This window comes from Nothobranchius furzeri, chromosome 16 (genome assembly GCF_043380555.1).
Source record: "Nothobranchius furzeri strain GRZ-AD chromosome 16, NfurGRZ-RIMD1, whole genome shotgun sequence".
NCBI classification, from domain to species: Eukaryota; Metazoa; Chordata; class Actinopteri; order Cyprinodontiformes; family Nothobranchiidae; genus Nothobranchius; species Nothobranchius furzeri.
In genome coordinates this window covers 41381940-41400523 of record NC_091756.1, presented here as the reverse complement: position 1 = coordinate 41400523, position 18584 = coordinate 41381940, and the positions used below count along the sequence as shown (strand labels likewise).

Sequence of the window (18584 nt, the reverse complement as noted above, 5' to 3'; positions counted from 1 at the left end):
ATGTGAGGAAAAGTGAAAGAGAAAATGAATACGAGAGAGGTTACCAGTGGATCCCATGGCAGAGTTGGGATGAGAATTGGTAGATGATGATGGTTCAGTCGAAAGCAATTCAGCAGCCATGTTCACACCTATAACCTGACCGTAGCAGCGCAAACACCACTCGCTTAAGGAGATTATTTCTAATGAGATGGAAATAAAGTTTATTTACATAGAGCTGATCACAGCAAGAAGCACTTAACATGAAAAATCACATCAAAATTAAAACATGAAAAAACAAAAAAAAAAGACCCAAAAACAAATGGAAAGGTCATGTTCACGATACTGTAAATTTGATTAAATGGGCATTTTTCATCTTTAAAGAGCAAGTCAGCCTCTTCCAGAGTCTTACTCCACTCCCATTTCCTGTTTGAAAAATGTGCTACAAGGAGGCGTTGCCTGGCAGATCAACAGGGCGGAGCCGCTAACAAATACACACACAAACATGCAAACACATAGGCTTACAATGGCATTATGACATCATATGGTACTAGCTAACGTCATAGGTACCCTATGATGTTAGCTGGTACCATACATGTCTCTTAGCCAATAGAGAAGGCAGATTTAGATTCAAATGTAGTGCAGAGTTTTTACCTGAAGAGGATGCAACACTGGCAGTTTTAGGCAGAATATTTAAATTTTAACTAAGATGCACTAAAGTGCCAAATTATTGACTACGCGTGTCTACAGCATGGTTAGACACTCATTTGTGTTCCTCAATGCCAAGGGACCTCGCCTTGATGTCTTGGTCCCGCCCCGGTTGCCTAGCAGATACGTCATCAGGAGCCGCCAAGACGTGTTCCAATGTTCATGTTCTACCGAGGCGTTTGTTCTCCGTTTGTTAGCCGTTTAGCTAGCTGAGCAAGGGTACATGGGAGGTGTCTTGTAGCCTAGCCTTGGTCAAAAATTACCCAGAATACATAGCAGTATTTTCAAAACGATGGCAGATCAGAAGCCAGCAGCTACTTCTGGGGCAAATTTCAAGTTTAAAAGTAAGTCAACCAATTTTAAGGTTTTTTTTTAGATCCAAAGAAGCTATCAATGGTTGGTTAGTTGCTTATTAGTTGCAACTTTGGTGGCTAGTGGGTAGTAACTCACTTATATATTTAATTCAACAATTATATACATAATTTAAAAAGTAAAAGGCTCGTTTCATATTTATATTGAAACTAATACGTACAAAATATAACGTTATCTCCCATGTCATGTGACATTACGTGACCGCGGTGGAAGCCATAGTCACGTGATGCAAGTATGTTCCATTTAACCGTTTTCTTTGACCAAGGAAGGACAATGTCCTCGTAAGCAAGGTGCCTGACCTAGCAAGACATCGCCTCGCAAGGCCAGGCACCTTGACATTGAGGAACACCCTTTGTTTATCAGCCAAAACAAAGTTGATTTAGGGGTGACTTGTTCTTTAAAAGGATTTTGGACTTTAAACTGAGCCTCAGACTCAGAGATTATGTGGGAAACACAACAGGGATGGGATCTCCCCTTATTGGTTCAGTGCTCCACTGAATGTAGGGTCACTGGAACAATAATGTGGTGACTAACAGAAACTGGGCTGGCTTTTTGACAAAACGTTTTGTTTTATCCTTTTTTTTTATCCTTTGGAATATAAAAAATATATTTTGAGCAGCCTTTTTTTCAGGTATTTTATACACAAAAACTATATATGTGTCATTTTGTGCAGATTTTATACTACAAACACACATAATTTAATTTAGTCTCTCCATAAAGCCAAATGTTTGGTGCATGTACTTCTGACAGCTCTACCTCTAACAGGATTATTACTTTCTCGCGTCAAATGGTCAAATCACGCCTTCTGCCCTCTACAGGAGGACCTGAGGACTGTAGGAGGCAAATGCCAACTTTTATATTTATTTCATAAGTGTTTTTTACTGATTCGATCATTAATTATTTAAAAAAAGAAATTAATAGTTACATTTTTCATCAAACTTAAAATTATTATAAAATTTTAATTTTTAAAAAGGGACAAAACAACTTTGATGCCATTCCCACCCTTATTGTTTGTGTGTAATGTCACACACATATACAGAACTCACAATCCTTTAAGTAGCAGTTGTCAGCCAGGACTTTGTAAGCAGCTGGAGATTAAACTCTGATTTATTCCTCATTTTAATAAGTGCAATATATTACACAGTGCCTGGAGCTAAAAGCTGCATCCTGAATAGAACGAGGCCACTTCGCTGTTGCACCCTGCTATAGAATGATCAGTTGCTATTGATCAATAATTTAGACAAGTGCCAAATTATTGACAGGAAGACAAAATATGTTTGGCTGACTATGTTTGAGAAATCTCCTTGTACACTCAATCACTGGAACAGAAATTGCTCCGTGGAATATGATATTGCAGCGATGTTTCTTTTTCCTCCTGCAGATCAATGCTAATTAAGGTCCTGGATGATGAATGTAGTCTGAAATATTTTTAACCCGCAGAGCGCTGCTTCACACCAAGAGCAGGAGCCTGGTGGGCCGCTGTCGTGACTCAGACTGACGGTCTAAAACTCTTTCTAAGAGGTGCCAGTGGAAAATGTTCTGAGCCAACAAACGTGTGTTTTTACAGAAAAATATATGGAGTCTGGATTAAAATCCAACAATATATTGTACTTTTTGAGTCACAACACCATAGACATTATGATCAGCACAACAGAAGGATGCTGACCGATCCCTAAAGCCCTCCAAACAACATAGCACAAATTCAGCTTGTGGACAGCGTGCAGCAGATGGGGTAAATCATGCCATCATGTGGAAAATAGACCTGTTGTGTTGTCACAGTGACAGGATGCAGGAAAGGCTGCCAAGTGGACCACCAGAGGAAACCAGAGGAAGCTGTGGCATCAAAGGGAACTCAAATTATTGTGCTGCAAAGGCTGGGTCAGAAGATAACAAGGTCCTTGGGCTTGTATTCACTGTCCCAAACAGATAAATCTGTAAATTATCTTAATTTTAATTTAAGTTTCTGAAAAATAAAACATTATAAACTATTATTGTTTCTGTGGAATTTTCTTTTCCAAAAAACAGCGCAAGCTTTCAGAAAGCAGAATTGAGACTAGTTTGTGACTCGATGCTGCCACCTTGTGGCAACAAGCTACAAAAATCCTCAAAAGCAAAGATTACATGAAAACGGTCCACAACTCATATGATACGTTAGAGAAATGTGTTTGTATTCTCAAAAATCTGAGAGATAAATATTTTTCCAGGATTGTAAAACATTTACATTTATTTTTCCAGACAAAATCAAATCTAAACATTTTATCGGGGTGATTTTTACCCAGTTTATAGCTGAAAAAAAAATCAAGTGTGTAACATAAAGTATTTATGAATGTTTTATTTAAAAATAGTTTAAAAGACTCTAAGATTTAGCCACAGAACAAAAGTTTAATTATGTCATTACACTTACATGGTTTTTAAAGAAGCAGCAACCGTTATGGGCATCGGTTTAACATTTAGTGTTTTATTCATAATTCATCCAACAGCAGAAACACTCCAACAAGCTCTTCTTATAAAATCTTTTTAGAGACTCCGTGGGAAGCAGTCTTTATAAATTCAAACTAATACAAAGCCTGAGCATGTGCAAATATTAAGAATTAAAAAGTCAGTTCCTTCAAATATTGTCAACACTTGATATCTGGGTATCTACAGGCTGGAAATCAGTTTCAATTTTTATTGGGAATTGGGGAAAACAGCAGATAAATTTGAAGTCAGGAAAACTCACTTTGATTCGTGTTAGCTGCAGTTTAAAGACGCCCATGCAAAATTAAACATTTTATAACCACAAACATTTTTTTAATGTTTCAAAAGAAACAGAAGACAATTGCTTTTGCATTTTGTTTCAACAAGCAACAAACCAATAGATCTCATTTTGGTTAAAAGCATTTTGCTATAAAGCCTCGTCGTTACAAGTGAAGAAAGAAAAACAGTGCAGTGACGACTTTGGGACACGAGGCGGTGAAGCTAGAAAACATACATGGCTTCCTTCTTTGATTTTGCAAAATAAAACTTATTTTTGTAAAAATGCATCATAAATCACACTTCAGGGGAAACTTGTGTTGCCACACACTTGTAAGAATGCATCCTGATCTTCATGAAGAATCTCAGCATTTCTTCAAACACAGGTTCATGTGATGCAGCTTTAAGAAAAACTGCTGTGAAAACAAAAATACCTGTAAGAATCTTGTAAATCTGTTTATAAATGTGTCAGAAACTCATCCAGCACAGACCCTTTTACCTACCCTTTATGCCCCTGTTGGGTAAACATGTCTGCCTAAATCTGGAGATTGATAAATGGAGCGAACCCCAGCACATCCTGCAGAAGCACCAGAGCCCTCTGTAAAGGTGGCTCCACATCAATCACTACGTTCCGCTTCCTCAGAGGATCCAGACTCGACTCTGTCACATTGTGGCAGTGATTCACCATCAGGGATTGCAGCTTCGGACAATACTCTGCAAGAGTCCTGTGCACACAAGGAGGAGTTATTGTGGGTGGGTGAGCGTGAGAGATGCTTCGTGGGAAAGCGTGGGCAGGTTTGGCACTCATACTTAAAATGAAGGCACAGTATACCTGATGGACTGGTTTCTGACCCGCAGACAGCCTGTCAGGTCCAGCCGCTCTAGCTCTCTGCAGTTCTTGGCCACCTCTTCCACAGACTCGTCTGTAATGTTGGCATTGACTGCCAACGATAGAGACTTCAACTTCAAACACTTCCTGGCCATGTAGCAGATGGCGTCGTCTTTCAGCTGGCGGCAGGCGGTGAGGTCGATGGACTGGAGTCCCCCGCAGTGGTCAGCCAGGCTGCGCAGGGACAGGCTGTCCACCCATTCACAATGTGCCAGGCCAAGATGCTGCAGATGCATGCAGCTCAAGGACACAGCCACCAGAGAGTGGCGGGTAAGGCAGGCGCAGCCGCTCATGTCCACCCTCTGCAGATGCTGGTTCTGACCGATAACTGGCAGCAGCTCCTTGTCCGAAACCCAATCTGAACAATTCTGAAGAGACAAGTTCTGGAGAACTTTATTGTCCTTTAACATGGTGCAAAAGGCTTCTTTTGGAATGCATGGTCCAATCTGAAAACATGAAAACAAAGCTAATCAAATGGCTCAAAAACTAGACAATATAAGAGAATACAGCCTGTATAGTTACTCACCACTGATAACGTAAAGCTCCTGCAGTTAGCAAGAAAAACCTGGACCAGGCTGTGGAACTGCTTGCTCACCCTCTGCAGGCTGACAAGCTGCTGCAGCGGTAAATGGGACAAAATATGTGGTACGAGCACATCCTCCCAGGGCAGATCCAAGAGCTGACATCTGCAGGAGGGCAAACCGTGTTACAGCTGACCTTTGACCCTGCGACCTGCCTATAAAACGCCTCAACACAAACAACCAATCTCTCCATGAGGATACAAAGCAGTAACGGTGACGCTGAATGTGGAGAGCGTCCCATTAACACCGTCGCTATTATTAACCACTAAACAGAAAATGTTCGTTAAAATAGGACAAGCTACAGTTCCGTGAATAACCGTCACCACTCACAAGCTTAGCCGTTAGCCGGTGAGCTAGTCTGCCGGGTTCAACGATTCCGCTGCTTTTTAGAAATGAAAACATTATAAAACCCACTCACGTTTGCGTCTTAGCTTCTTCCTCCATTGTGTGTTGATTGGGTTAAATAGCGTTTTTAATGACCCGTTGGTCTTTAATTATATGCCAAAGCAGCATATTTTGCTTTAGCATCTTTGAAAGCGTTTGAGGTGTAACCCAAACCAAATGCTGCTTTCAGGGACCGTTGGAATAATGTGTACTGAACTGCCACTGAGTCTCACTGCTATTACATAATAGTCAATAATTCTTTATTCAGGACTCTTAGTCCAATTCACATAAGTAGAAAAACATTGTACAGATAAGATAACACGAAATGAACACATTGCGACAGGCTAAAGAGACAAAATATTCATGAAAACAGAAACAAGAAACTATAATGACAGTGGTGTGAAAATAAAGTATAAATTAAAGCTGCAAGCAGCGTCGTTCAGCCCTCGCCGCTCCGGCCTGGCCGGTGTCCCGGGCACGTCCGCGAAACAGAAACGTCGACCACCCCAACACCAGAAAACGCTGACGGTCTCCTCGTCCGCACCTCACTCTCATCCTGACTCTCTCCTCTGAGCCCACCATTAAATTACACATCTCACCACTAGGGGTTGCTCTATCTTTAACACACTGGTGGTGTGATGACACAGACCAAGTTTAATGCTATTCTGACCACGTTTTTGAAGTTATTGAAGGTTAAAGTTATCTAGGGGGCACTGTGACCAACTACAGAAAAATCCCATTGAGGTCAGCTTTAGTTGACATAGAAGGTTTTCTGTTATTTTGGCATTAATCAGACGTTGCGTGTGTTGTCTAGAGCCAGAGAGCCGAAAGGGGGTGGAGCTAAAGGGGTTTGAACCAACAACCACATCAATGTGTTTGATGCAGTCATGTGATGACACAAGCCAAGTTTGATGCCAGTCTGACCTTGTATTAGGAACTAATTAACTTTTAATCTTATCTAGGGGGCGCTGTGACCAATTACATAAAAATCCCATTGAGGTCCTCTCAGGGAGTCAAAGATGGCTTTGTGGTAGTTTGACATCAATCAGATGTTGCGTGTGCTTTCTAGAGCCAGGGAGCTGAAAGGGGGTGGAGCTAAAGGGATTCGAACCAACAACCACATCAATGTGTTTGGTACAGTCACGTAATGACACAAACCAAGTATAATGCCATTCTGACCTTTTCTTTAGAAGTTAATAAAGTTTGAACCTATCTAGGGGTGCTGTGAGCATTTACAACAAAATCCCATGGACATAATCTTTGGTCATCAAAGATGGTTTTCTGTTAATTTGGCATCAATCAAATGTTGCATGGGTCATCTAGAGCCAAAAAGGCTGTAAGTGGGCGGAGTTAAAGTGATTTTTTTTCCCCACGTTTCCTGTCTGGCTGTGAAGCAAACAGAATTGATGTCTGAATGCTGGTAACAAGCCTTACAGATTTACTCTCAGCCTCCCACCCCCCAGCCGGCCGAGCCCGGGACCCAGGGGCGACCACTCCCGCCGGGGACCCAGCAGAGCCCGGGGACCCAGACCCCACCAGGCAGCCACCGGTATTGGTCAGGCAGACGCCAAAAATCTTAAACTCTGTGACCCGGGAGCCACGACCCAGGCAGACCAAGGCACCGCACTCCACACCACGTGTGGCAGGGAGAGGGGAGACGAATATCTATTTCATCAAAAGAAGTCCCAGGAGAAGGGAAGAGTCAAAGGCCCCACCTGACATGTGCAGTCATACACAAACACAGTCACACACTCCCTCCCTCATGCTCACACATACACACACAACCAAAGACTTACAAAAATGCACACCGGACACCCACTCATGCTCCCCATACACACCCTATTCACTCTGGTCCCGGTACTGCTGCACATGGGGTACAACCATTACTGGTTCCCAGAGTTCGACCCTTTCTGCTTGGGTGCTGATGAGCAGGCTCCCCCGCCCAACGCTGAGCACAGCAACCCACCACCCCAGACCCCAACAGGACGGCCGGATCTCCCTCCTAGCCTCCAGCCCCAGGAAGCCAAGCGACAACAGAGGTGTGCTAAGACCCCCTAGTCTCCCTCCGCCTGCTCCAATATGGTGTTAGTAAGTGTTGATGAGGTGTATTCCATAGCTGTGGTAAGCGGGCAGTGCGGGCATCGTCTCGCCTATGCCAGCTGATGCCACCACACTACCCCACTTGCACCCACAGCCCTCAGTGTCTAAGTGCAGTTTAAAATTGGAAGTGGGCACCGGCACTCGGGATGAGGCTGAAAGATCCCCTTGCCAAATACCATTGAATGTGCTCATTCCCAGTGTTTGTGTGGAATGTCATTGGTGGAAGTGTTTAAGGTGCAAATAAAAATTGGGGGGCAGGTTGCCACAGGAATGCGGAAATGGGGTCCATACCCGCACTCCCTGACTTGTCCACCCCCCAAGGTTCCATGTGCATGTTTGTGTGATGCTGGGAACCTCAGGTGTTTTAAGTTCATCTGCGGATGTGGCAGATCTATGAGTCTCTTGTAATAATATTACGTCTGCTTGCACTCTCTTTAGCTGATCAGAAAGCTTTAATCTTTTCTCTCTGGAGCCAGCTCCATGTACGTTCCATGAGACAAACCTTAGTGCATCCATAGATGTGTGTGTGAGTGACTAGAATATGACGCCTTCATGTGAATAAGATGGAATAAGTAACTAAATGCTAAATGATGTTTTTTACCGTTTCTTCGGGTATTTTCATTTGGGTCTGGAGAAAGATTTTTATTGTTTGCTCGTAGTTCTCTGCCCCTCCCGTCTGCTCCAGCAGGGCTGCAAACACCAAATTATCCCTCATGATATGGGCCTGAAGGTCCAAAACCGTCTCCTTCAGAATCTTGTTGTCCTGGGTGACCCACGTCATTCCCTCTTCCAGGGAAGAAACGGACTCCCGCAGAGACATGTTCTCAGCAGCGAGCCGCTCAACCTGCTCTTGAATGAACTCCAAAGATGTTCGGAGGTTCTGAAACTCCTGGTGTAGAACCTCAAGCAGATGAAGTCGCCCCTCAAATCCCAGAAGCCGTTTATCTATAGAATCTAATAATTCCAATATGTCCTTACGGGGAGATGAGGCCTCAGGCGAGTCCTGAGGACGGCTCCTCTTGGTCCCAGATGTTTCGGTCTCAGCTGCTGATCTCTTTGGACCCATAAGGAAAAACTCAAAAACTTTGTCAATATAATTTAGTAAACTTTCTAAATTTTCTCCACTTACATCCAGGTTGAGTGAGTTATACTTACCAGATTATTTTTTGCGTTGTCAGTAAATAAATTAGGCGAAAATGCATCTTAATTGTTTGTGGATGTTTGTTAATGAGCTGCCATCAGCTTCAAGCACTGCCATGTATCCGGTGATCGGCTGTCAGCGCATGGTCAGCCCAGCACATTCTCAGCGCTGGGCTGCACTAATTCAGAGTTAAAGTGATTTGAATGAGTGAGCACATACATGTGTTGATTGCAGTTCCGTGATGACTCCCACCATGTTTGATATAGTTTGTAGCTTTTTTGTAGAAGTTACAAAGGTTTTATTGTATCTAGGGGGCGCTGTCCCAAATTTAGGAAAATATCCCATGGAACAGTTTGTAGGTTGACAGCAATCATTTATGTTTATGTTTATGTTTATGTGCTTAGCAGACGCTTTTACCCAAAGCGACTTACAAATTTTTTTTTTTAATCTATAGGGCATGTTGTGATCTGTGGGGGGAACCGGAGTACCCGGAGAAAACCCACGCATGCATGGGGAGAACACGCAACTCCACGCAGAAAGGCCGCAGCCGAGTTTCAAACCTTCGACCTTCGTGTTGCGAGGCACCAGTTTTAACCACTGCGCCACCATGCAGCCCATGCATCATTTGTGTGCAGTTTGGTGTGAATTGCATTATGCATGTGTTATTCAGGGCCTAATATCTGTCAGGGGGCGGAGCTAAATAGATATCAACCAATGACCACAGGATTGTGTTGGGTGCAACTGTGTGATAACATATAGCAAGTTTGGTGCAGTTGTGACCTCGTCTGTAGGAGTTATTACAGTTTTAAAGTTATGTAGGGGGCGCTGTGGTGATATTATACAACGTTCACTAACTGTTTGGGCCTCATTCGCTAAAGGGCATGATTGTTGATTGCCATTTTGAGTCTCGTGCAGATTGGTGGCTGTTTGTGGAAGTTACAGTCAAACGTAAGGTCACGGCATCACGCCAGAATTCGCCATGGCATCATTTTCAAAACCTGCCAGCACTGGACACCAAGTGACCTCAACTTGTCTACTGCTATTTGCCAGAGATTGCTGGTGATTGGATGAAAGGAGTCCAATAGGGAGCTGTGTAAATAAAGTGGCATGTCAACAGGTCAAAGTTTGAGGCTTAGCCACGCTCACACCTTTCAAGTTATTTAAAATCCGACAGTTGAATTTTCCCCCCTATGTCTTAAGAGTACATAGCAGAAGTTTGAGGGCGACGGGGCATCACTCTCCAAACAACGTGTGCGAAAACCACTAAATCGATTACTTGGACCAAAATGGCCGACTTCCTGTGTGACATTGAACTTGGCTCCAAGAGACTTTTTAGTAGGTCCCGAGGCACTACATTAGTGTACCAAATTTTGTAGTTCTCAGTTAAAGCACGGCTTGAGGCTGACAGTTTTAATGGTCCTAGGGGGCACTATTTCAGAAAGTAGGCCACGCCCTCAGGATTTTTACATCAGATTGTTTGGGGGTCCAGACTAGGATCGCTCACTAGAAGTTTCGTCACGATATCTTTAGAAATGACGAAATGGGAGGCAACTTCGCCGCGCCGCCACAGCCCCGCCGCCACAGCCCCGCCCTCTTTTGAAAATGCCCATAAAGTGACGCCAAGCAACCCCCAATTGTCTTGAGTTGACAGCTACAAATTTGTGGTGATTAAGTGAAATGGGGCGATTTGGGACCTATCACAGTGAAACTTGACCGTTTTGGTCCTGAGGGGGCGGGGCTTATGTGATGTCTTCATCCAACCTTTTATTTAGTTCATGGGTGGATGAGGAATGACCACAGAAATTTTTGTAACTCTCTTCCATTCGGTTATGAAGTTATAGCCATTTATATTTTTTTGGCGAGTAGTTGAACTTTGAGGCCTGGCCCCGCCCCCTCAGAATATATGAAAAGCCAGTTTTATTTTTTTCTATTTGATTGCCCATCCCTTCTGAGCAATTTCCCACAAATTTCGAGACGATCGTGCGAAAAATTGTCGAGTAAATCAATCAGAGGCGGACCCTAAAAACGGCCAAAACGGGTAAAAATTGCCATTTCAACCCAAAATGGCCGACTAAATTAATCACATTTTTAGAATTGTTCAGCCTACAAATAAATTTGTAAATAAAATTTCTTAAGGTAGCTTGTAGGGTGTTCACCCTCACGTTTACAAAAGTCTCCCTTGCACTCGTCTATCTAGGCTTCCTCAGTATCAAACGCAGAGCATCATTATAGGCAACCTGCAGCCCACGGATGCTACATTTATTATAGTTGGTCCATAGGTGGGCCGTGTACAACAGTGTACAATAAGCCTTAAACAAAATTTTCTTTACTTTATCAGAACAAGACCCAAATTTACCAGCGAGTGTATTTCCCCGAGCAAATAACATCCGGCACTGCCTGTACATGTCGTCATCGTCTCTCATGTCCTCTGTGATAATATCGCCAAGATATTTGACTTTCTTGGTGATACTAATCACAGAGTAAGAGAAGTCATTTATGTACAGGTTAAAAAGAAGAGGAGATAGAATGCTGACTCCATTACTGACCTTAAATGGCTCTGGGACACTGTTACCCCATTTTATTTGGAACATTTGCTGACCATACCAATAAACCAAGATGCGTAAGTATCATGGGACACCTCTTTGCTGCAGCTTTATGAATAGTTTCCTGTGGTTAACTCTATCAAATATCTTGGATGTATCAATGAAGCACAAATAGACTGTTATAATAGTTATAGTGTATAGTTATAGTTATAATGTTTTCCGTTTGTATGTTTTAGAGCCTGAGCAGGAAATCATTAATCAGTCAAAGCAATTAACAACACTCACTTCAATCTTTAGTTGTTATTTGTATGTTTATCAAAACCCCTTAAAGTGACTGTGTGTATTTTCCATGGTGATGGGGGCAGTACATACCTAAATCATTGCGAGCTAGCATTACTTTTGTGTTCAAACACGACCTTACCAACGGATGGTCCTTAGGATCAAAAATCCTTGGGAGTGCAACCTCCAGCAAAACAACAAGCACATCAGGCTTCCTTTCATCACTGGCAACAAGTGAAGGGATAAATGTGTAAAACAACAATGTTTAATATTGGTGAAAGTTTTGTAACCCTTTTTTTACAAACCAGTAAATGTGTTTTGTCCTCACAGGCTTCTGTAGAAGGAAACATGGCATCCAATATGGCGTCGCCCAGAGACTTAGACCCGCTCCTATGTATTTTATAACTAATTTTTATGGTTATATGTTGTGAAACAATGCTTTTCAACAACTGCGCATCTTTTTATTCGTTTACAACAACATTTCGATGGATATTTCCAGAGATTAATGGTAAAAACTACACATTGTCACTTTAAAACCTTTTTTTTTTGTTGGTTTGTTTTCACAAGAACTTCAACTTTTTTTACTATTTGTTGGTAAAATTTCAAAATTTTAGTTTGAAAACAATAAATTAAACAAATGTACAAACTGTTGTCTTGACATGCTGACCCACAAACCTGTGTTAACAGAATTTACAACAAACATGTGAACGCATCAGTCGTAATTTTCCTGGTTTGTATCTCTAAGCAAAAATCATGAAAATTAAAACTGAAAACGCTTTTTCCCGCTGTGGCTCAAATAATCAGGATGAAAATGAACGTGGTGTATAGATCTCTAAATAAAAGATATTTTGTAAATTATGTCTTAAATTTTTTCAGCACCATCAATACAAACCGCGGGTTTCTGTTAGTGACTGTCACACCATGCACATGATGGGATAAGCTAAATTTGACCTCACTCAACAAAATTTAACAACTGAATAAAAGATTATTATTCCTTAATTGTCACAAAAATCAAATACTGTGTTTAACATTATAAGTATTTTAAAATGCATTAAAATGTTATAGATGTAATTATCATTAAAGGTGCATAAAATTAAAACTGGAAGCTGGGGACCAGTCCATTAAGTACTGTATTTGTAGATTTGTTTCCAAACACATAATCATGATTATCTATTGTAATGCAATTTCACATTAAAATACTAACTGCAAAGTTTTCATTGTAAAATTAAATTAGCAAGAGATAATTCAAATATAATCCAGAGTTTGGGTTATATAACAAAACTATATACTGCCTGCCAAATGAAGACAAAAATGGCACATTACATCTGTGACGCTACAGTACACAAATCCCTCTAAATAACAAGAATATGTTTATGTTTTTTTTGTTATCAGTTATGGAACAGAAACCTAAATATTATTTAGGAGCATTGATTGACCCCATTCTAAGTAGCTGCCTCTATTTGAGGTGCTATCATCCCAGTATACGCTGACCAGTTGGTCACCCTGCCATCACACCTCTGCTCACTGTAACAATGAAGTCAGTCATGCTGAACAACTGCTGACCCATGAGTTATATTTCAGTGAATGAGGAGAGTCAACAGGATGGTAGAGTGAATACTCTCTCTTGACTGACTAGCTTGTATACAAGCTGAAGGAAAGCTACAGCAAACATGTCCATCTATGATTTTTTTGCTGAGACATTGGAAGGAGAGCAGGTTCCTCTGAGCATCTACAAGGAGAAAGTGCTTCTCATCGTCAACGTGGCCACCTTCTGAGGGTCAACAATAGAGGAGGTAATTCTTCATGAGTGCTGTTGGATTATGTTTGGGCTATTGTTGGAAATGCATAACTGACAACATTTGCCTTTTTCCTGCAGTACCATCGAATGAATGCACTGATGGAAATGTTTGACAACCTCAGCTTCACTGTGTTAGGATTCCCCTGCAACCAGTTTGGTCTTCAGTCACCTGGTAAGCATTTCTTCAGTTAAGGAAATGTTGATGTTGTGCTGTAAATGGTAGTACTGAGGATTATTCCTCCATCACCTATGTTTTCGTTTACGAGCTATTTAGTTTCATTTTAAAAAATTCAATACATAACTTTTGACGCAATAAAAGAAAGATAAAACCACTGGACTGAAGTTATTTTGGAGAACAAAAATGACCTCAAAAGACTTGATATTTTTTTAATTAAAAAAAATTATACTTGAACAATTTGCTACTTTTTTGTCCATGATAGAAGTTAAACATTTGTTTTAACTTTAACTTAGCATGTTTTATACAAAGCCCATTTTTTTCTATTTCTATATTATATTGGAACTGCATGCATACAAAATAACATTTTTTGCATTTTTCCTTTCAGAGGGTAATCATGAAATGCTCGATATTCTGAAGTATGTGAGACCCGGTGGTGGGTTTGTACCAAAGTTTCCTGTCTTTTCAAAGGTTGAGGTAAACGGATTAAATGAAGAACCTCTTTTCACTTATCTAAAGGTAATATTGTGCATTTTACAAGGACTTTTAACTAAAAGAGTCATAAGATTGAAGATTGTCTCTACCTCTTCTTGTTCTCAACAGGAATCGCTCCCATTTGTGAATCCTGTCATAGGAGACATTAAGAAGTTCTACTGGTCTCCGATTAAAGTCAATGACATTAGATGGAATTTTGAGAAGTTTCTAATTAATGCAGATGGTGTACCATTCAAGAGGTAAAACCATCAAAAACAGACTAAGAAACTTAAGTGCATTGTATTTAAAAATGTCTCTTCCTGTTGCTGCAGGTACGAACTTCACTGCCCGATTGAGACAGTGGAGAAGGACATTACAACACTCCTCTGATAGATCATGCTTGATCTTTCACTGGTGGCGGAATGATGATCCCTCAGTCAATGCACATATGTACCTGAGCCGGATCGGATGTGAAGAGAGACATTTGTTGGAGCTTTGGTGCATTCACTCTGAGAACAAGTCCTCTTTAGCCACCTGAGGAGTTTCAGTGTTTCATATTTCTTGCAAATAAGCAAAGATCTTCTGCTCAAAATAAAAATAAACACTATTGGAAATAATATTGTGATTATTTTGGTCATCTTTGACAGTTTAGTTGATTGTAACATAATTTAGCACTTACCACCCAGTGGGACTCAGAGGGCTGAAAATGTAAATAAATTATATAATTCTTGAGTGGAAATGGGTGAGATTTACGTACAAGAAAAAAAATAAATGTTTTGATGAGAAGGATTGGCCCTTCCCGCAACCCGTATTTCTGGAGCTGCGCATGCGTTCATTTCATTCTGTATATTTACGCAGCAGCCAGTAAACATGGCCGGTGTTGGTTTCCGAATGTGGGCCAAGGCACTCGCTAAGGGGAGAAGTTCTGGCTTGTCGGCCCTTTTATCGGGATGTAGAGCAGGTCAGTGGGGTTTTATTCATGTGGTCAAGCTGTGCGGTAGCTTTCTCCGAAGATGTTTGTCGTAGCTAATCGTTTGAATCTTTATATGGAGGTAACCTTGACACGCTAACGCTAGCATGTGCTAGTTGATTTGCCGCCACTAGAACATAAAAGTTGCCATATTTTATTCATTCGTTTGGGAATTGAACCTGTTTATCGCTACTTACCATATTTATAAATGGTTTTATCGTTGTTCTAGCCTCCGGTGTATCAAAAGGCAGTCTGCCTGGTCCATACCCAAAGACCCCAGAGGAGAGAGCTGCTGCAGCAAAGAAGTACAATTTGACGGTTCAGGACTACGAACCATATCCCGATAACGGCGAGGGGTAAGCTTATTAGATCCGACACCTTTTCACGTTTTGCTGTGTAACTCTTTTTTTCCGCATTATTCATTGCATATAAAGAAAGCCCGAGTGCATCTATGTCTGTATTTTCGTGAATAACAAAACTTGTGTTTAAAACCAAATGCCATCTTTTTGTTTTTATAGCTTCGGTGACTACCCAAAACTACCAGACAGGTCCCAGCAAGAGAGAGACCCCTGGTACCAGTGGGACCACCCTGACCTGAGGAGGAACTGGGCTGAGCCGGTAAGAACTTCAGGGTGTTGTTGACTTTTTCATCAAATAAATGTTACAAAAAATCAAACAACGCAAATGGTAGGCTGACACAATGTATTGATCAAAACTTTAAATATGTCTAGTGAAAAATGTATGTATAACTTCTTTTTATTGAACGTTTCAAAAGGATTGCTTCCATATAATTGTTTATACTAGAGGTCGACCAATATTGATTTTTCTATTGCCAATACCAATGATGATCAGTAGAGGTCATGGTCAGGCGATGGCAGATATTTGCTGCTTATGTTTTGGGCCGATTTTCATATCTGATATTTAGATGTTTTTCATCTTTCTTTCATGCTAAAATGTCACTAATAACATCAGTTGATGCACAACATTTCTGAAGCTGAATCCGTTTTTGAACACTGAATTTAATCTATGTTGAATTTAAATTCTGTGCACTGCTCAGTGTTAAAATCGAAACTGGTACATGAAAGTTCATTTTAGTTGGAAAGTAACTTTTTAGAGAATTTAAGTTGCAGTTGTTTTTTATGAACGTAAATATACATTTTAATTAAATTCTGCAGTAGCACCGGGCTGGTCAGGGACGTGCCTAACTTTAAATGAACTCCACTACATGTATGTTGGTCGATACAGATATCTAAAAAACGGTAAATATCGACCGACCGATATATCAAGTGAAACGTCGTCAACTGGATTGTGGTCTGCTGCTATCAATATGAAAACAGAACACATAAAAAGCTCAATAATATATATTAAATTGGTGTTCCCTCTTTCCCCAGCTGATATGTATAGTTAATAAATATTTTATGGAACAAAATTTGACTAACATTTCATTCACATTTTAGGTTTGTATTAAAATCGCCCATCCTAGCCAAACTAGTCATCCTAGCGGGCTGCCAGGCTTATAAAGCGCTGGGGGAAACCCTGAAGTTTCTGTCTTTGCTGGTTTCTCTATTTTCCTCCACAGCACCTAGATCGCCACACAGTGCGCCAGTAAAATGTGTTCAGACTGTGGAGCTTCGAATCAGTAAAAAAGAATCGAGGAATTTAATGAATCGAACCATTCGATGATTTATTTCAGCCCTACATATATCAGCCATCAGCTGACCGTTACCTCTAGTTATCGGTATCAGCATTACAAAAAACCCATATTGAGCCATTTCTAGTATAAAGTCTTACTTGTTTGCAGAGCGAGATCCAGTTTTTTTTTTTTTTTTATTATTTTAATTTATTTTGTTTCTATGATGAACTATGTTTTGGCTTCTGTAAGAAAAGTTTATTGCCACATTTTAATTTACTGCCATTATGTGCTTTTTACTACAGCAATAGTAATGGATTATTAGAGATGCAGGATTATATTTTAAACATTATTGCATCTCATATCTAAACCTTGAATTTGCTTAATTTTTAAAATTCCTTGGTTATTTGTATAATCTGGTAATTAGTCTTATTATAATTATAATATTGTTTTTTTTCTGTGTTTGGCTCGCTCTGGTTACTCTGATATGTTGCTTCTCTAAAAGCTGTTTAATGCCTTCATAAATAGTTGATTGAATAATTATTTTAATTATTATACTTTTGTTTCTAATAACAGTAAAAAATTGTGTTTGTTGCTTTTTAGATGCACTGGGACTTTGACATGTTCATCAGAAATCGTGTCGATACCTCACCCAGCCCAGTGCCGTGGTCCACAATGTGCAAGCATCTGTTTGGTTTCATCGGATTCATGTTGTTCATGTTCTATGTGGGGGCAAAATTCCCATGCTACCAACCTGTTGTAAGTATTCAAACCAAAGCGAGAAAATGTATTTCTTTCTAATTTAACTCCTTAGTTTTATCATGCAGGCCCAGGAATATTATCAACACCACACAAAATACAATATGTGCTACTACTTTTGAGTCACTAAATTTTGCAGACTTTTTTTTAATAAGTCATACATTTTGTCCCTATGCATTTGTTATGCTAAGTTGGGTTCTTCCCCAAAGTAACAAAGAGTTTTAAAATATTAAATAATTTAGCACCTTAGAAGAAAGTTTTTATGTGCCGTCATCCACCATCACTGTTTTGCTGGTGGTGTACTAATGGGAATAATGAGGGTTGGGTAGCAATATATTTTAGGAGCACGCAAAAATAAACTGCCAAAATAATTTTGCACTTACAGGTGGTGAGGCCCATCCTTAAGGATGGAGTGAGATCCATTTAGGAAAGTTTAATGAGTAGAGTTGGTGTTTATTTGTATCTTATGAAGCTTGTTACGGTTGTGTGTAAATTGGGTAGGGCTGATTTTCTAAATGTCTTGGTGAGTTGTTTATGTATGCATGTCCTACTGGGAGTAGGCATCGAGACAGCCACAGGAATTGCTGGTCAAATTATATTTAACTGCCTGCTTGTGAATACCTCAGTGTCATCCTGAAAGAGGTACCTGGGAAGAGGGATGTTTGAGGATCTTTGTTTAGACTGTTTACCTCAATTTCTTCCTGGACGAATAAAAAAAAATACAAATAGGTCTACAAGGTGTATTAAAATGCTACCTTTTGTGTTGCACATCTTATGCAGAAAAATGTCTCAATTTTCTTTACTTATTGTTACTTATATTTCGGTTTCAGGCTCCAAAGCAGTATCCCTACAACGACCTGTACTTGGAGAGGGGAGGAGATCCTGAAAAACAACCTGAGGAAATCAAACATTATGAAATCTAATACCTAAAATACAAACTTACTTGTGTATATATTTCTGGGAAGAATAAAGACTAATGTTAACTGTATTATTGTTTGTGTGGCTTTCTTATTTGAAAATTCAGAAGTTACCAAAAGGATTTATTGTTGCACAAAATAAAAACAAATGTTGT

The 18584-nt window shown here is 40.3% G+C and overlaps 3 protein-coding genes across 4 annotated transcripts; 2 read left to right on the top strand and 1 right to left on the bottom strand.

Moving 5' to 3' along the window:
* Positions 1-3920: 3920 nt before the first annotated feature.
* fbxl15 (F-box and leucine-rich repeat protein 15) lies at positions 3921-5833 on the bottom strand. 2 transcript variants are annotated; one of them, XM_015963015.3, is made up of 5 exons: positions 5678-5833; positions 5205-5364; positions 4622-5124; positions 4293-4514; positions 3921-4205 (listed from the first exon to the last, which is right to left on the bottom strand). In XM_015963015.3, the coding sequence occupies exons 1-4, from the start codon at positions 5701-5703 to the stop codon at positions 4325-4327; spliced, it is 879 nt and encodes a 292-aa protein (XP_015818501.1). In that variant the 5' UTR covers positions 5704-5833; the 3' UTR covers positions 3921-4205; positions 4293-4324. The 2 variants fall into 2 exon arrangements, with proteins under 2 accessions (XP_015818501.1, XP_015818502.1); XM_015963016.3 differs by having other exon boundaries at positions 4092-4202.
* Positions 5834-13300: 7467 nt separating this feature from the next.
* On the top strand, positions 13301-14770 carry gpx9 (glutathione peroxidase 9). Its single transcript, XM_015963017.3, has 5 exons — positions 13301-13499; positions 13583-13676; positions 14068-14198; positions 14283-14413; positions 14486-14770. The coding sequence occupies exons 2-5, from the start codon at positions 13592-13594 to the stop codon at positions 14541-14543; spliced, it is 405 nt and encodes a 134-aa protein (XP_015818503.3). The 5' UTR covers positions 13301-13499; positions 13583-13591; the 3' UTR covers positions 14544-14770.
* Positions 14771-14960: 190 nt separating this feature from the next.
* On the top strand, positions 14961-18500 carry ndufb8 (NADH:ubiquinone oxidoreductase subunit B8). Its single transcript, XM_015963021.3, has 5 exons — positions 14961-15114; positions 15353-15479; positions 15642-15741; positions 17357-17512; positions 18343-18500. The coding sequence occupies exons 1-5, from the start codon at positions 15024-15026 to the stop codon at positions 18433-18435; spliced, it is 567 nt and encodes a 188-aa protein (XP_015818507.1). The 5' UTR covers positions 14961-15023; the 3' UTR covers positions 18436-18500.
* Positions 18501-18584: the final 84 nt, after the last annotated feature.